The 19,193-nt window shown below is 40.9% G+C and overlaps 1 protein-coding gene across 1 annotated transcript in view; it reads left to right on the forward strand.

The window, feature by feature from the left end:
- The window catches only part of RFX7 (regulatory factor X7), a 116,776-nt gene that overhangs the window by 56,775 nt on the left and 40,808 nt on the right, over positions 1–19,193 (forward strand). Inside the window, exons 2-3 of the mRNA XM_075007379.1 lie at positions 2,301–2,334; positions 17,824–17,906. Of these exons, the coding sequence (XP_074863480.1) occupies positions 2,301–2,334; positions 17,824–17,906 (117 nt within the window). The remainder of the gene's footprint in view (positions 1–2,300; positions 2,335–17,823; positions 17,907–19,193) is intronic.

Consider the following 19,193-nt stretch of genomic DNA (forward strand, 5'->3'; position numbering starts at 1 on the left):
AAGTTTTTTCAAGCCATACCCTTCAAATAAGCCAGAATGGGGGGACATAGCCTAAGTGGTAAACAAAACTGATGTCTCTTCTAATGATGTGGACTGTTTTACCACCCTACTTATTGGAAGGCTTATTGCTTTTTGCTCCCTGACTTAACGGAGATACCGTACATTTTACAGTTTTCTAATTGTACCTGGCATTTGAGAGAAAAGACTGAAGAGGGTCAGGTGCTGCCTAGATGATAGCGGAAGCCCACAGCCAGTAGCATTTGTTTCCATGGGGGAGCATGTCTGCACATGCCTTGGTGCACATAACCAAATTTATTCTGCCCATGGAAATTAAAAATTAGAGGGAATGTTGTTCCAGAGAATTGCCTCATGGCTGTGAGCTGCTTTTTGCTTTTTTACTGATAGGGCACATCACTTAGTCAGTTAACCTGCAGAGCGAGAGCCATATGCAGGCTCAAGTTTGATTTCCCCACATGGGAATGCATTGGGCTGCCAGTAAATCAGCAGTCTCTCCTGGTCAGGGTGCCCTTGAAAGTGAAGTCTGATGTCATCTGAAGGAACAATTTCTCTCCAGTGTTACCATATTGAATGTTTCTATGGCAGCGTTTCCCAAATTTTGTTCCGTGCACAATGGGAATAGGTGTTCCGTGAAAAAAGTTTGATGCTAGTGATTATTTTTCCTTCTAAAATACTAAATAAGAAATTATGTGATTATCAAAAATACACAGTAAGGTATTTGAATAATATTTAGAGTGCAGGTATATTAATATTTATAATGTGTTTGTAATAGTATAGTTATTACACGACTCATGCCGACACAGAGTTGCAAAAACATTCTTCCTGTTTAAAAAAACTGTCAAATGTTACTTATTTTTATTTTCCAGTAGTTTTCTGTAAAAATAACAAACTTATAAAAACACAAAATTTAAACATATTTTTCCATACCTAATTTGTTTTGCATTTCTTTTTCATAAAAAAAATATTTTTAAGCTTTAAGGAAGGATATTCCTTTTTTGAACAATATTGGCCTTTCCATTTTTTTTTAAACAAAAGAGTGACATTTGGATGTTATATTGATGTTTTGTTTTGGGTTGGAACTTAATTTTTCATTTTTATACTTAATTATAGGGTTGCTAACTGTCCTGCTATGAGACAGACATTGGTTATTCATTCAGATGGTTTTTTCTTGTTGTTTTTTGTTATTTGTAAAGTACAACACATCTAAAAAACTTAACTCTTAAATAAACATTTGAGCATTACATGTGGCAATTTTTCATTATGAACATCTCCCCACTCCATTCCCCAACCCCAGCCAATGGTTTTGGTCAATATAGTCCAAGCCCAAGAGTGTTCTGTGGCCAAATTAGTTTAGGAAGTGCTGCTCTGTGTCATTTCATATCCTAACAAAACAGCCAAGGTTATAGGCCAGGATTTACAGCCTTCAGCATGTGACCCATCAGGGTAATCAGCTGGCGGTTTGTGAGACAAGTTGCTTACATTGACTGTGATTTGCCATGCCCAGCCAGTGATGGCTCTGGCAAGTGGCACAGGCAGTTGTGGCCACTGGGAGCTCTGGTAACTAACCAATGTAGCTGCCTCTTCTCACAGAAGTGAAATTGTTAACCCCATGGGAAAGAGATCCATCAGTTTAATTCAGAAAAATGTGAAACAAGTGTTTTAAAATAATGAAAAAGAATGGCATCATGATGCAGTCACCATCCACATCCCCTGACTTATTGCACTACAGTTAGAATATTTGCCATTATTTGGCCCTTGTCAAATAATAGGCAGTCAATTGAATGACCATCCCATATTTAGTTAAAGTATTTGTGATGTAACTCTTTACTTTTGCCCTCACTCATCTTTCCAGAACCAGCTGAAAGGTAATACAAGTAAATTGATTAGGATCTTTATTGTAAACGCTAAGTACTCAGTTAAAAACAAATCTTCAACTGTAGAAGCTATTCAGGACAGCTAGAAAGTAATATATCACATAAGATTTATTTCAAGTGTTTTTATAGGTGGACAAGTCAAATGCATCTGAAGAAAATACAGTTTGTAAAAACACTTAATACTGTTCCAGAGCCCAATCCCATGAAATAATGAGCACCTGTGATGCCACTTTGTAGAGGTGGTAGCTGCACAGGCTCTCAGCTTAAAGTTTCCCAATTGCAATATGAGATTTCATTAAAATGGTGACCCTTGTCTAAAAAAACCCATGTAGTTTAATCTACTATGTGACATTTTATATCATCACTGTATAAATTAACTTCGGATTTCTCTCTTTTTCTCTCCTCTAGCAAAACTGTACAATCTAAGGTGGACTGCATTTTGGTAAGTAGAACTTTGAGATTTTCCAAATATTAAAATGCATTCTAAGACCATTATAGATGGTTGATCATCACTGTGTCCCACTGGAAAAATTATCCTGGGTGAGTGGTGTAAGATAGTTACCCAAGTGTCACATGTTCAGTGGCCTATGAGAAGTGAATTTAGTGATCTCAGTCAGCTTCTCAATGGATGTATGCCTATGTCACACAAGCTAGCTAGCTTCAAGATTACTGCAGATTGTAATATCACTGTTTGATGATATTTTAATCATTTCCTGTGTAGGGCTGATCAGTCAGGGTAGATTTTACTTCTCATTTCTCATGTGTGTACCTCTTAAAAATTTCAAATGGAGGTGTGGATCCCTTTGGAAATCTTAGTATTTGAAATACTAAATACATGAAAATCTTAAATTTGAAATCTTAGTATATGAAAATCTTAGTATTTGGACCCCCAGGGATTCCTGAATGTCAGGTAGAGAACTACTGCCTATTGCTATGGCAGTAAGGGATATTGTGCTTTGTTGCTTTTACAGGGACTATTGAATTTTTTCCCCTAACACATTCAGGGTACACATCTATACTTATGGGAAGGTCAAAGCACTGGTGGTCAATCTTCCAGGATTCAACATAGCACACTTAGTGGACATATAGTAACTCAAACGGTCATGGCACTGCCGTCAACCTCCCACTGTGTAGACAGTAGCAAAAATCACTTTTAGATAAGTTGACTCCAGCTAAGCAATTCTCTGAGCTGGATTTGCTTTTCTAAAATCGATTACACCTCCTCGAATAGACCCAGCCTCAGTGTCTTACCGGGATATATACTGCCTTCGGGCCTGATCCTCTAGGAGCGGAGTGCTATCCACTCTGATTAGCCTCCTAAGATGCTCTGTGCTTCAGCACGGTCAGTCCTTTTTACCAGCATGGATTGTACTACATTTGTAGTTCCGCTGCAGGGAAGTATTATATTTGATTTATTACAGTGCTTGATTAATGTCACTATGCCAGGTCTTTGGGGCAGATACCATATTTTAATGATATGTTTGTGCAGTGCCTAGCATGTTTGGGACTGGGACTGCTAAATATGAACACAAAAACATGATGATTTGTTAAGATTCTTGTATGTGTTTTAAGCTTCAGGATAGGCAGATAATGTCTGTTCCAAACTCTTGGAACCTTAAGGCCGTGTTTACACTACAAAAATAACTTTGAAGTAACAGATTTCAAAGTTGAGTGTCTACACACACCCTACTTCGAAGTTACATTTTGAAGTAGGGCATTACTCCATTCCCAGGAATGAAGTTAGGACTTCAAAGTTGGGCTTCCGACTTCGAAGTAAGGGAAGACGTGTAGACTCTCTGCTGGTTACTTCAAAGTAGCGCCTAACTTTGAAGTTAGTTCCTGGTGTAGATGTACCCTTAAGGAATAAAACCATCAAACTAATCCAAAAATTGCCATAGCAATTAGGATGGATTGATTTAAATCAAGGTAATTTAAATAACTGATTTTACTAATTATTTAAATCAGCACATTGGAAACACACTGGAAATATTGTTTTAAATCCTCCTGTTTATTTGCATGTTGCCATTGTATTTTTTGAATTTTTTCAAGAAAAAGGTTGATACTCAGTTTATAATTATGAAAATGTGGTGCTTTCCAACTAAATATAGTCTTTGCATTACATTGATGCTTCTTTATTGCTTTCTTGAAGGATATACTAAATGTCTTATACATATTTATTTAAGTAATTATATAGCTTGATTTACATTTATTCGGATTTTTATTGTGTTAGAAAATGGTGAATGATTTTTTTCTGGAGGGTAAATTTTTTGTTTGTTATTTATGTAAAGCTGTATTTGGATGGAAGTTGAAATTTAATTAAAATATACGAAAATAGCATTTAGTATTTTAATGATATAAACTTACCTTAAATGTTATGGAAATGTAAGAAATATGCACCAAAACAAGGTTTGCATTTAATCTTGCTGTGAATTGTAGTTAGTGAATGGAATAGATTTTTTTCTGGTTACTGTGTCCTCCAGGATTAGAAACAGAAATTCTTAAACTTTCACACTTCATTTTGGAAGAGGACAAAAAGCTTATCTGTTTTTTTCAACTTTCAATTGGTTTTTAATTTTGAGCTAATTGAAAAAAATAATCCCTGCATATTCAGGAAGAGGCTACTGCTATCAAAAAACAGGTTTAGTTAGCTCTTCAACAGAATCTGATTCCACTTGCACCAATTCAGGGTTTAACAATCTTAAAAACTTCACAGCTAGTATGTAACACTTAGTATTTTGTATATATACTTGAATTTATTGTGATACAATAATGATATACCTTAACATAGTTATCAGATTCAGCTGTGTTTTAAATTGGTTTAATAAAAAATATTGTATTTAAATAAAAAAAATTGATTTTTATTGACCATGTTAGCAGGTTAGTTGCTTCTTTGCACAGACATAGGCCATCCATAAACATGACCTCCTCTACCTTGTGTCATTCCTGAAAAAGAAAATCCATGCCCTCCGTAAAAAATCCAACACCATTGTCAAGATCCCAAATGCTTTCCCAGAGAAAAGCTTTGCTTTATGCCTTATTGGGCAGAAGGGTGTATTTCTGAAGTTAAAGCTTTCAAAGTGTGTCCTCTCTTCAGTTCTGAAATGCACCGTTTTGCCCAAAGCAGTCAAGACCCATAAGGCTAGAGCAAAGCCTCCGTCCCTTAAATACTCAAGGAGCTTTGCCTAGAATGGGGCGGGCAATAAGTTTTGATGGCGGAGGCATTCCAAGAATTTGGAAAGTGGTCAAGGGATGTACTCTTCCATGGTATTGATGGAAGAGGTGCGGGACGTGTGATGGAGGCTGGGTGCAGAAGGGAGATTGAGATAAGGGACTGGAGTGCAGGAGGGGTGTGAAAGAGGCAGCTGTGACCTGGGGTAGGGGTCTGGGATATAGGAGAGGGTGCATGGGCTTGGGTTTTGATCTAGGGCAGGAGGGGGTTGTGACCTGGGGCAGGATCTGGGGGGGATAAATGTGGGGGAAGAGGGTTTGGGTTATGTGAGTTAGGGGTGCAGGATGGGGGCAAAGAGTTAAGTTGGTGTAGGGTGGGGGAGCAGGAATGGGGAGCAGAGGGTTGGAGTAGGGAAGGATCTGGGGTGGCAGAGGCAGGCTCTGGCCAAGAGACTTAACTTGAATGACTCCTAGCCAGCAGCCCTGCAAGAAGCCCCATATAGTTGAAAACTGCTGCCTGCTCCATGTGGTTCTCTGCTTCAGGTCCTGGGGGGCAGGACGGGGATTGGCTTTACACAGTGCCCCTGTCTCTCAGCAAAGTCTCTTAACTCCTATTGGCCAGAAACCAGCCAATGGGAGCTGAGAGATTTGCAAGAGGGTGGGAGCAGCATCCAAAGTCTTCCCCTCCCCTATCATCGGAAGCTCAGAATTACGGAGAACAGGAAGCTACTTAAAGCAGTAGCTGGCTGCTCTGTGCCTGAGTGGGTGAGCTAGATCTCACCCACCCTGGCCTAGAATTTCAGTGCTGACTGCGACTTCAGTAGTATTTCATGAGAAAAGCCGTCTCAGGAAGGCAGGGCCAATCCATTTAGGGCTCTAAGGGTGTGTATGTACACTTCAAAAAAAACACCGGTGGTACCAAGTCTGAGTTCTGGTCAATTAAGAGAGCTTAGGATGGCGGGGCTAAAAATTAGCCGTATAGGTGCTTGGTTGGGTTCTGACCAGTGTTCTCATATTTTACATCCCATGTGCAGAATAAATTTGGTTATATAGAAGGAGGCATGTGCAGAACTTTGGCTAGAGCCAAAGCCTTTTTGTGTCCATGTCCTGTGCACCACCAGTAGAAACATATGCTGTCTGCTTTGGGCACTCAGCTAATTAGCTGAGTGGCATTTGAATCTCTCCTGACTGGCCACCTAAGCACTCGGCTTACAGGGAAGACTGGTTCTGAGACCCTCCCTCTAGCAGGATTTCGGAGCCTGAGCTCCATCTAAGCCTGAATGTCTACTCTAATTTTTAGTCCCACAACACGGTTTTTCTGGGTCATGGAATTTCACCCAGAAATGAGTAATGATTAGTAGTAGTAGTAGTAGGTAGTATTATCATATTGTGGCTCATGCTGCCCTCTAGCTACCTTCATATGGTATCTGTGTAGCAATATGACCAAGCACTCTAGGAAAATTTTAAATGTAAGTTGTCAAAGGATACCTTAGATTTCCAACGTGTTTATCCTGAGAATAAAGTTACCCTAATTTGTTGTAGCCACATGGTATTTCTTTAAGCTGTATTTTTGTATCCATGTCCTTTCAAGGACCAGCTTCAGATCCAGTCTTGCCTAAAATGGATTTTGGTGGGCGTTTGATATTCAGCCTGAGGATGAAAGTGTCCTCCTGCATCTCCTTCTTTCTTCATGCCATGTATGCCAAATGCTTCCCCATAGTTCCTCTGAAGTAGGTTGAAGTTCATTCTTGAGCAGAGAACACAGATAAAGGAGATTAGTGGCACAAAGACAAGTTGCAGCAGGTAGAAGTATATATTATTAGTTCTTGCCAAAGTGCAATATGGCTCAGAACTGCTTGAGCCGCACCAGAAGAATTTAGCAGAATAGCAGTTGAGCAAATCATTCATATTCTGTCCGTTTACAAGCAAATCGTGTTTGAGTTGGAAGTAGGTTTTATGCGATTAGTCTTGGGTTTCAGATTTTTAAGTGCAGATCATCAGCTTGTCTAGCAGACCCTGAGGGTAGTCAGCATATTGTGAGCAGGAGGATAAAAATCTGGGGCAGCAAGTCTGAGGGCCCAAGTCTGTAGACTCAGATGTCGAGATTCTGTTGTGGCATTTTTAGTTTAGTTTTGTTTTGTTTTGTTTGCAGTGTGCATGTAAGCCTAAATGTTTCCCTTCTGTTGTGACTTTTGGATTATTCTGGAGAGCTGGATAATAGCTATTTTCCTAGATGGTGTCTGAGCTTGTCATGCTAAAGAACAATCTGTACAACTTGATTTTGAATATCACAAGGGTTTCCTCTTGACCTTGCATTTCAAATACCTCCTTGTCTGTCCTGCTGATGGGATCAGATTCCACCCATCATGGAATGGTTCTCTCTTGGTAAGGTACCTTTGAGACAGGATACATTCTTAATATAGTGCAGTCAGTTAGAGATACAGCGTGGAAAGCACAGCACAGTTCAGAAAGTGAGAATCAGAATAGGTTACAGGAAATAGAAGTGGTGACTATGCCAACCACAATATGAAGACTCAACTAGAAGATTTCTTCTGGCTCTTGGAGAGCTAAGACCTGTTTGTGTGGGAGTCTGGGGATTCCCAAGCTCAATAAAATTAATTTGTTTGTGGTTGACTTTCAAAAATCCTTATGGGAGAGCTTGTGTTAGGAGACTCTCTCTCCAAGCCTGTGTAAGCCTCTGGGGGACAAAGGCTGTCAGCTGCATTTACTGACATCACACTTCAGCTGTGTCTGCACTAAGGAGCTGCACTCTCACTGACATAGCTGTGCCAATATCAATTTAAAATGTAGTTGTATGAACAGGCTTGTATAATTATCAGCAGTTGATGCCATGCGACCTGAGCATTTAGACACTGTTAGATCTCTTCTCTCCTACCCATTCGCTGCTTCCAAAGAATCCAAACCAAGCTTGTGGGCAGGTCCATCCAGTCCACTTAACATGTTCATCCTTCAATTGATTTTTCACGATCTGTACCTTCTCGAGAGATTTCCAGACTTCTCAGCACCATTTGCGTGCAGAGCACCAGGAGGCATGCTGCTACAACAGACCCGTATCCTCTATCTGTTTGGGTTCTTTGATAACAACACCAAGGAGTGTTCCAGAGCAGTGCTGTTTTTTCGGAGCACTTTAATTGCTGACTGCAGTAGGGAACATGAGATCAAACCCTGTGGAGGAAAAGCCACCTTTTAGCGGTTTTCCTTCACTCGGGTAACTGAATTTACAGTCTTTCTTCCTTTGCTGTGAGATCCTATTGCCGCTTTCATACCTGTTTAATCTTATGCAGTTAAGTTTTGCCTTAACGTTTCTAGCAAACATGTTTTCATTGTAGAGAATCTCCATATTTACTGTTCTTCATCGTCTGTGTTATGTAGTACCTAATCTTAGACAGAACCACAGTCCCACTGTGCTGGGCGCTGTACAGACATGAAGGAAGACTAAATTGCTCAGGGCCGGGACCACAACATTTAAGACAAAATGCAACAGTGTATGTTTAGGGGGACAGGGGATAAGAATAGTAACTTCATGTCTTTGTTTAGACTTTTGTGTATCTGTGTGTGGCTTGCTGCACTGTTTGCATCCTGTCAGATTGTCAGTTTTTGGAAGATCATAAGAAAATCATTCTGTGCTGTGCAAACTAGAAGGGATAATTAGCAAGAATTGTGGTGTAAACATCCATTAAAGATTTATTGCAACATCTTTTAAACTGTAGTAAACACATCTAGAAGTAGGTGCTCACTTAGTGTGTCCGGATTGGTATATTTATGTTGCTACGTGCTAAACGAACTCTCAAACTTGATTATGGGGCTCACAGTTTGATCACTCAGCAAGAAGCTTGAGGTTCTTGGCCCTGTCCCTGGCCTTTAAAAGAAATTCAGTGCTAGAGGGAGGTGCTGTATTGAGAGCGATGATCACTGAAGTCCCTACTCTACAGAGGAGTTTGAGCATGGGTGGCAGCAGTACATACCCCCTCCATAAGTGACAAGTTATATGAGCCCAGGGCACTTGGGTTCCAGGAATATTCCTGGCCCAGGGGCCCTGCTTCACCAATGTTCAGGCTGGATCGCCCCTCTGGTCCCACCTGCCGCTTCTGCACACTCCCACAGCCCCTGCGTCCCCCCAGCTCTGGCAGCCATGCACAGTGACAACCCTCCCCCCATCTTCTCCCCGACCCCTACTGTAGGGTTATGTGTGCAAGCAGCCACCTGGAGCCAGCAGCTGGAAGCCACTCTGCATTGCCATGGGTGGTGGCAAAGGCCCCTGGGCCATTTCAGATCACCCAAGGTTGGCAGGTGGGGCTGGGGGACACAGGTGGCAGGCAGCAGTGTGTGGAGATCCTGCCTTGCCCCAAGAGCCTCTGCCAGATGGGGTTGCTCCAGGTAGGTGCAGCACCTGCACTCCGCCATATACCCCACATCCTTTCAGAGTCTGCACTGACTCTAGCCCCCAAACTCCCTTGCAGAGCCTGCACATAGAACCTAGACTCAGTCCCAGAGCCTGCACCTTTCCTGCACCCCTGTCCTCCACCACAGCCCAGAATCTGCACCTGGACTCCATCCCAGAGCCCAGTCCTCACACCTCCTACACCCAAACTCCCTCGCAGAGCCTGCACCTTCTTCTGCATCCCAAACCCCTGCCCCAACGCAGAGCTTGCGCCTGGCACCCAAAATTGCTCCCAAAGCCTGCCTTCCTCCCCCTCCCAAATTCCGTCTCAGAGCCTTAGACAGGTGAGGTGGGGAGGGGTGGGTGCTGAGCATTTTCGGCATCACCTAAATTTCAGCCTTCTCCTTCCCCTCCCACCACACTGACCCTTTTCTGCCTCTGAAGCAGCATGATTCATTTCTGTTCTGGATAGCCATTATCCTATAGGGGAGAAAGGGAATTTCAGCTGTCCAACCAGTATTTTACTGTGCTGTGATAGTGACTATTCCTCCTCCAGATGTTGGTCTCTACATGAAGATGAACTTAGTTTACTGATAAATTAACCAAGAGGCCACCAGCCACAGCTTCATATAACAACATTTTTGGTCAGTATGGATGTGGATTCAGATTTGGTTCTGGGCTGAGAGAGGAGGGAGAATTGTTTTTTAATGGAAATCTTGTGTGGCTGAAGGCTTCACCACGAAACAGTATGGAAAGTCCTAGTAAGGAAGAGTATTAGAGAGGTAGCCGTGTTAATCTGTAGCTTTAAGAATAATATGTCTTGTGGCACCTTATGGACTAACAGGTATTTTGGAGCGTACACATTTGTGGGCAAAGACCTGCTTTGTCAGATGCATGAGTGGCGGGAGTGGTGGTTTCAGAGGGGTATTTAAAGAGTATTTTGAAAATCTGAGATGCAATTTGTTTGCAAATTTGACTCCATTAGCCAAGGATTAAACAGAGACTGGAGGTAGCTCGCAGCTTACAAAGGCAGCTTCTCTGCCCTGGGTGTTAATATCTCCCCATTAAACTCTGAGAAAGGCTCACATCCCCCTGTCTGATCTGACTTTTTTTTTCTTCTTTTAATACATACTCCTGATAATGGGCCATTTCCACCTTGCTGAATAGACCTTGTCAGCTCTGGCCCTCCCTTTTACTGGGACCCCACTCTTTAAATACCATTCTGAAACCACCCCCCCACTCATGCATCTGATGAAGTGGGTCTTTGCCCATGAAAGCTTATGCTCCAAAATACCTGTTAGTTTATCAGGTACCACAAGACTTCTTGTTGTTCTAGTGAAGAAGAGGCAGTTTGTAGTTTTTATACAGGTTAGAAGATCAGCTGAGTTATTGTTTCCCCCATAATCCTTAACTCTGCTTTGCTAGGGAGGAACCTAGGTTTTACCTTAAGCAGCTAATGCATATCAATTCAGCAGACTGTTGTTCTTAATGAAGACACGGTTTTAGTAAAAACCTCTTTATTGTGGTGTTTGGAATAGGTTCAGAAAAAATCCTTCTCTGGAGTAACATTACTGACTTCAGGGCATTCTAATAAAGGTCATGAAATCTTGTTTCTCAGTGTACACTTGAAGCCTGTTAAAATGCTGGAGATTGGTAATATAACCATGATGAAATCTTAATCTGTTTCTGGATGATATCCATGGGCTGGGGAAGAAGGTAAAGCTCAAGAAACTAAGGCTGTTTCTACACAGGCCACTTCCTTTGGAAGTGGCATGCTAATACAGGGAGCAAAAGATGCTAATGAGGCATGGATGCAAATTTGCTGTGCCTCATTAGCATAACATCACGTGATTTGGAATCCAGAAGACCGTTCTTCCGGACTCCAAAACGCTGTCTAGAAGCGTGGCCGCCGGGGGGGGGCTTTCGGAAGGAAGTCCTTCTTTTGGAGGCCCCTTCTTCCTCGGGTCACGCTTCTACACAGTGTTTTGGGGTCCGGAAGAACAGTCTTCCAGACTCCAAATCACATGACTTTATGCTAATGAGGCACGGGGAATTTGTATCCACTCCTTATTAGCATCTTTCGCTCCCTGTATTAGCATGCCACTTCCGAAGGAAATGGCCTGTGTAGAAACAGCCTAAAACTATTTGCAGGATTTACTAGATGAAGCGCTAAAATAAAAACCTCTCTTATTTTAAGAGCTGAAGCTGTTTCTGTATTATTCACATTTGTATTTGTGAGTCTTTTCTGGTCAGAAAATTTTACAAAAGAAGTGAAAGGACCCTGAAAAAATGAATAGGGGAAAAATCAGTAGACATAGGATTATTCTGCAGTTTACAGATATAATATGTTAATTTTTATTATCACTGCTGTTTTCTGCAAGAGATGTCTGAGTATTAGTGTTTGTTCAGAGCTTTGATGTAATACTTTTGAGTAAAAATGAATCATTTTACCGCATTGAAAGATTATGTAATCTTTCACTTACTTTCTTTAAGAGAAGGGAAGGGAAGGGAAGCTAGATCGGTAAGGTCAGGTGTGCTTCAGTCTTTGCTACGGAGACATTTTAGACAACTCACACGTTTGTTGAAGCATATAAGATGTGAAAACTGGTAGGAAGAGTGAAAGGGGGCAATGTTGCAATGCTAGCCCAAAGCTAAGTTCTGTGTTTTACTGACATAATACACGGCAAGTTTATTCCTTCATAAATTTTTCATGGCTCGTGTTAGTTTGTCTGGCATCTGAAATGTACCTTATACAGTTTACTTTTCTGTCCTCAGACATAGCATGTCAGTTTTGTTTACTTGCAGTCAGTTATTTTTAAAAAAAATCTATTTTTAAAATAGCAACTGTTGTTTGGGTGAACTGTTCAGTATTAGTAATCCTTCCTTCCCCAACCCCCAATGAATATTTAGGCGAACGTGGTTGTGTTACTAAGGAGCAGTATTGTAAATCACGTGAAATGACTCTGCCATGGACTGAACTTGGCCAAGATTGCATGCTCAGAGTAGAAGAGCAAACGATGTAGTCAGTCAGTCAATCAATCAGTCATTCATTCAATCATTCATAAGTATGTCTTCTAATGAAGTCAGACAAGTTTTAAAGCAAATCTGATACTATGTGCATGTTTCATTACTGTTTACCAGCTGTAGTTTGGGAACTATGTTGTTTTTATTAAAAAAACAGTTGGGCCACCTTGGGGACTTGCTGTTAGACTATTTCTTTTTTCTGGATTTGAGATGAACCCATCCTGGAACTAAATTATTTTTTTTTATTTGTATATGTTAAGAATATTCTCCCAAAGTACATAGCATCCCAAAAAGCCTGTTGCAGTGCTCAAATCCCTCAACGCATCATTACCAAAAAGCCAGAAAATAATGGGCTTTGATTCTTCCTCCAGGTATGGCAACATGAAATCACTCAAGCTTTGCTGCACTTTATTTCATTAAGAGCAGTGAAGGGTCCTGTGGCACCTTATAGACTAACAGAAAAGTTTTGAGCATGAGCTTTTGTGAGCACAGACTCACTTCATCAGATGCTGGTGATACTTTATTTCATTACAAACTCTTAAAGAAACTACATCCTTGCCTTTCACTGGTTTATATCTGCAGTTCTCATCTTTTGGCTCCATACAAATCATGTTTGACTTCTGCTCAAAACTCCAGCGGCTCTTGGAACAATAGGAAAAAAAACTTGATCCTAGGAGAGTGAAGTTCTAGATCTGTCTAAATGGAAAGGGCAAGACAGAGCTCCACCCAGGGACGTACCAGGGAGAGTAAATATTGCATACTGGAGGCCTCCTATTTAGTTTGTGTACCAGACATATTTTGCCTGCTCCTATGTAATGGGAGAGTCATTATACCAAAGAGGAAGAAACTCTTGACCAGGAGTCAGCAATCTTTCCAAGATGGAGTGCTGAAATTTCACTTGTTGACCTCTATGTACAGTGGGAGTGCTGTGATGCTTTTTAAAGTCACTAAGGCTAAGTCTACACTACAGAGTGGTTTCGAAATAGGGTATTTTGAAACAGTTATATCAACCCATTTAGCTATTTCAAAATAGGCTTTATTTCTCCTGTTGGCAGAGAGGTTTGTTGCAGGGATTGGTTCCAGGTTTAAAGTTACTCTGTTGTGATCTATAGTTTCTGGTGAGAATCTGCTTAAGGTTGGCAGGCTTTCTGATGATTCATCAGGGAGGCCGTAGGTAGGGACTGCGTGTGATGGTAGGTATTACCAAGCTTTCCTCAAACTACAATACCCGCCTAAGGAAGTGAGGAAACAGATTGACAGAGCCAGACAGGTACCCGGAAGCTACCTGCTACAAGACAGGGCTCCCAAAAAAAACAAGAGAACACCACTGGCCATCACATACAGCCCCCAGCTAAAGCCTCTCCAGCGCATCATCAGTGATCTGCAACCCATCCTGAACAATGATCCTTCACTCTCACAGACCTTGGGAGGCAGGCCTGTCTTTGCCTACAGACAGCCTGCCAACCTTAAACAAATTCTCACCAGCAACTGTAAACCACAACACAGTAACTCTAAACCTGGAACCAATCCCTGCAACAAACCTCGCTGCCAACTCTGCTCACCTACCTACACCAGTGATATCATCACAGGACCTAACATCAACCATACCATCAGGGCTCCTTTACTTGCACATCTACTAATATAATATATGCCATCACGTGCTAGCAATGCCCCACTGCAATTTACATTGGCCAAACTGGACAGTCTCTATGTAAGAGAATAAATGAACATAAATCGGACATCAGGAACGGTAATGCACAGAAGCCTGTGGGAGAGCACTTCATTCTCCCTGGACACTCAGTAACAGATTTAAAAGTAGCAGTCCTAAAACAAAGAAATTGCAAAAATCAAATGGAGAGAGAAATCTCTGAACCACAATTTATTTGCAAATTTGACTCCATCAACCAAGGATTAAACAGAGACTGGGAGTGGCTGGCCACTTACAAGAGCAGCTTCTGTGCTGTGGGTGTTAACATCTCCCCATTAGACTCTGACAATGGGCCCACATCCCCCTGTCTGATCTGACTTGTTTTTTCCTCTTTTGATACATGCTCCTGATAATGGGCCATTTCCACCTTGACTGAATAGACCTTGTCAGCTCTGGCCCTCCCTTTTTCTGGGACCCCACTCTTTAAATACCCCTCTGGAACCACCCCCCCCCCCACCGCCCATGCATCTGATGAAGCGGGTCTTTGCCCACGAAAGCTTATGGTCCAAAATATCTGTTAGTCTACAAGGTGCCACAGGACTTCTTGTGGTGTTCATAGAAGAGAGAATTCAGCAACCCCATTTTATGTACTGAGAAATACATGAAACCTGTCTATAGAGAATGTAGTTTAAATACCACAGACTTTGTATGAGTTGCAGTAAAAGTCACACAGATATCGATAAGTCAGCAAGTTTCAGGAGTTAGTATCAGTAAAAATACCAGATGTTGTGATTTGCTGCAGTTTATAAAAGAGGGTAATCCAAATGGATTGTCACCAACGCTCTCTCCACCCTCCTGCTTCCCCACTCCCTCCCAATGTTGTGTTAGCCATTTAGGTTGAGAAAAGTCTTTTACTCTCCTGTCTCACCTCTCCCGGACAAATTTTTCTCTAGTGCTTCCTTTCCTCAGAATATATTTTGTCATTTCTTAGTGGCTCAGTCCTCTGAAGGGACTTGAGGTATGTTGTTTGTTGTATCATTCTCAGGATTGTTTGTTTTATTTGGTTGCTGCTGGTTATATACTGATTAAAAAGAAGAATAGATATTAACATAGTACTTCATTTTACAGTACTCCTCTTTGTAGTTTATCAGAGGTGTTGACCTCTTGGCCACCTGACAAGACTCTGCTTAGCCTTAGTTGAATAAAGGGACACCCTGCTTTGAAATTAAATTAAATTTCCAATTCATTTCTTTCTGCCTTGGTTTCATTCATTCTTACATTGCACAATAAGCAGATGCCTTGGTCTTTCAGCTGAACTATTTTTAAAGTGAAGTAACAGCCAAGGAGAGATGAATTAACCACATTCCAGATAGCACTGTTTTTAAAAAATATTTACTTGTATTGGTTTGGTGATGCTTATGCATAAACTAATCTTACTTGTAGCAAGAGTCTTCTCAAATTAGTGTTAATACAAATGATTGAACTGTGAGTTTTATATAAATATTACAATATAAATAACCATTTTGGGGGAAAATCTGCAATTTTACTATGGCTTCACATGCAACAATTGCAGTATTCCCCCAGGTCTAAATAAGTTCACCTTATCTCATTTACTTTCCTGAAGGAAACTGTTTGCTCCTTGGTATGGGAAGTCTGGTTTGTTAGTCTGTTCCCTACCCTTCCATATGTCACCCAGAGTACCACAATTGACTGTCTTAATATTTCAGAGTCCAGTTTACTGCACTGGGATCACCAAAAGCCTAGCTCCCTCAGGATAACAGAGCATCCTGTTCCCGCTCCTGATGTGTGCATGTGCCTGCTGTGTGTTTGTTTTTTCACCACCTTCCTTGATATAAAGCAGTGGATCTTAACCTTCAGCCCAATCAACACAAAGCTGTGGCTCATGTGGCAACCTCAGGGCCAAACAGGTAATGTATTGATTGTGTGGATGTGGCTCACATGATACAGAGAGCTACATATGTGGACCATAGTGCTAAACAGGTTGAGAACCGCTGCTTTAAAGGCTTTGAGCTAGATCCTTAGCTGAGAAGAGCAGGCATAGTTCTGTTGAAGTGAATGGAGGTTCAGGGATGTACAGCCTCTGAGGATCTGGCCGTCAGTGGCTCTTTGACAGCCACTAAGAAGGAATATAGAAACTTGACTTTCAAAAAGCCTTCTTTAGTGCTTGCTCCCTTTGATCACTGATGCTATTGAGTGGATCAGTCCAACAATCATGCCTTATTACAGAAAATCTATTTTCTGGTGCTTTGGTCTTTGGGTGCTGAGTGTGGCATTACAAGATTAGGCGTTCATAATGAAAGTTTCAATTTAAACGTCTTTTCATTACATCTTTTTTTCTTTTTACTGGGAAATCCATTTCTGGTTATGAACATAGTTACAAGTGGTTCACAGTCATGCTGGAAGAGCATAACAATGGAGGTTCCACAGGGGTCTGTTTTGGGACCAGTTCTGTTCCATATCTTCATCAATGATTTAAATATTGGCATAGAGAGTACACTTAGTAGATTTGCAGATGATACCAACCTGGCAGGGGTTGCAACTGGTTTGGATGATAGGGTCATAATTCAAAATTATCTGGACAAACTGGAGAAATGTTCTGAGGTAAATGGATGAAGCCTAATAAGGACAAATGCAAAGTGCTTCACTTCGGAAAGAATCATCAGTTTCACACATACAGAATAGCCAGTGACTGTCTAGAAAGAAGTATAGCAGTAAGGGATCTAGCGGGTCATTGTGGACCACAAGCTAAGCATGAGTCAACAGTGTGACTCTTGCAAAAAAAAGCAAAGATGATTTTGGGATGCATTAACAGGAGTGTTGTGAGCAAGATGAGAAGTTATTCTTCTGCTCTACTCAGTGCTGATTAGGCCTCAGTTAGAATATTCTGTCCAGTTTAGGGCACCACATTTCAAGAGGGATGTGGAGAAAGTCCAGAGAAGAGCAGCAAGAATGATTAAAGGTCTAGAGAATATGAGCTATGAGGGAAGACTGAAAGAATTGGGCTTGTTCATTTAGAAAAGAGAATAGTGAGAGGAGACATGATAGTGGTTTACAACTACCTGAAAGAGTGTTACAAGGAGGAGGAAGAAAAATTGTTCTTAGCCTCTGAGGATAGGACAAGGAGCAATGGGCTTAAACTGCAGCAGTGGAGGTTTAGGTTGGATATTAGGGAAAAACTTCCTAACTGTCAGGTTGGTTAAACATTGGAATAAATTTCCTAGTGTGTTCGTGGAATCTCCATCACTGGAGATGTTTAAGAGCACGTGAAATAAGACATCCATCATGGATGGTCTAGAGGGTACTTGGTCCTGCTCTGGGGGCAGGGGACTGGATTCGATGACCTCTCAAGTTCCTTTCCAGGTCTTCTATGATTCTGAGATTAACTTTTACAGTTAAAGGTAAGCACATACTCAAGCGTCCACATTTAAATGCTGATGATTATTTACCTTGCTGTACTGTGTGGATGTAGACTTGAGGTCCTGTTGTATAAACACAGAGCAAAATGGTGGTTCTTGCCCCAAAGAGCTTGCAGTCTAGTCCTTTCACATTGGCAAATGTTGCTTGTTATTTTATTTGGGAAAATTTTAAAAACTTGTGTTTGAGTTTTTTTACAACCCCATCATACTGTTCATTTACCATTTGCTTTTTTAAAAAATCTTGTTTTCTAGCAAGAAGTTGAGAAGTTTACAGACCTAGAGAAACTCTACCTCTACCTTCAGCTGCCTTCGGGTCCCAACAATGGAGAGAAAAGGTATGTAGGCATTTAATGTTAATGTTTGTATAGTTTCCAAGAGATTTTTTCCTCCATCAAATACACATTTATCTACTGTTTCTGGAAACAGTCACAATTCTGTTTTTCAAAACTGAACAGCGTCTTTCAAAATATTTTCAGAGAATTAGTTCTTCAGAAATCTTAACTTTGGGAACCGTTGATGCATAATAACTAATCTGTCAAAATGAACTTTGCCTGGTAACAGAGAGGTAGCTGTGTTAGTCTGTAGAAGGCAGCAGAAATGTAGCACATTAAAGACCCACTTCTGTCCCATGAGAGCTCATCACCGAATAAATAATTTTGTTAGTCTTTAAAGTGCTACATTTCTGCTGCTTTGTTTTGCCTGATAAGATATTTATGAGGGAATGCTTTTGGTTGGAAGACTAACTATGGACTAGATGAGATTGTAACCTCAATTTGTATATAATGGAATTGCTGTAGAGCACTTAAAATATTAATGTAGGAAAGAATGATTGTTACTTTATCATAGGCATGGCAGTAGTTGTTTATCTGTTTGTCCTTGCCATCTCTGAAATCACTGCACATATCATACTTGTAATTAATAATCATTTCTCCCTCATATTAATATCCAGAACAGGTATCTTTTATTAGTGCTTATTGGAATTTCCCATATTTTTGAAAGTTTTTTTAATTATGAAAAGACTCCATTGTTTCCACAATTTAAGGAAGAACCATGCCTTCTGTTACAGGCCTTAGTGTGATCCACTCTTAACTTCACAAAAATATAAGCAATCCACCTGAAAGTGCATTGGCAAGAATTTATATCAGGACAGAAATTTCAGGAAAGTTTGAGGCAAATTGTAAAAGGCATTTGGGAGATATGAGGAATGACCATAACCTTTTAAACACGATGGGCTACATGAAGTCCTTCATTCTGTATGTCCCCAGTGAAGCCTGTACAAACTCTAAAGCATCAGTTAGAGAAATTTAGTGGGTGGTAGAGTTTTTTATATTCATTGACTCCATTCTGCTTGACTGATGGATTGCATGGCATGCAGCTTTCCCATCGCTACACTGGAGTCACAGATATCTATCTCAGAAATGTAATAAATTGTCCTTTCTTTAATGTTGTTTTCATTATGTGTCATATCCTGACCTTGAGTCATGCAGGAGAAAGAGGCATGAAAGCTCCATGTGCTGCTGTAAAAGGGGGCGGGGGTCATTGGGAACACCAGGCCAACCAGAAGATCCTTCATGCCCGTTAGGATATCTGGGAGCTGTTATACATGTAGTGGATAGATTTAG

This window comes from Carettochelys insculpta, chromosome 12, assembly GCF_033958435.1.
Source record: "Carettochelys insculpta isolate YL-2023 chromosome 12, ASM3395843v1, whole genome shotgun sequence".
Lineage (NCBI taxonomy): Eukaryota > Metazoa > Chordata > Testudines > Carettochelyidae > Carettochelys > Carettochelys insculpta.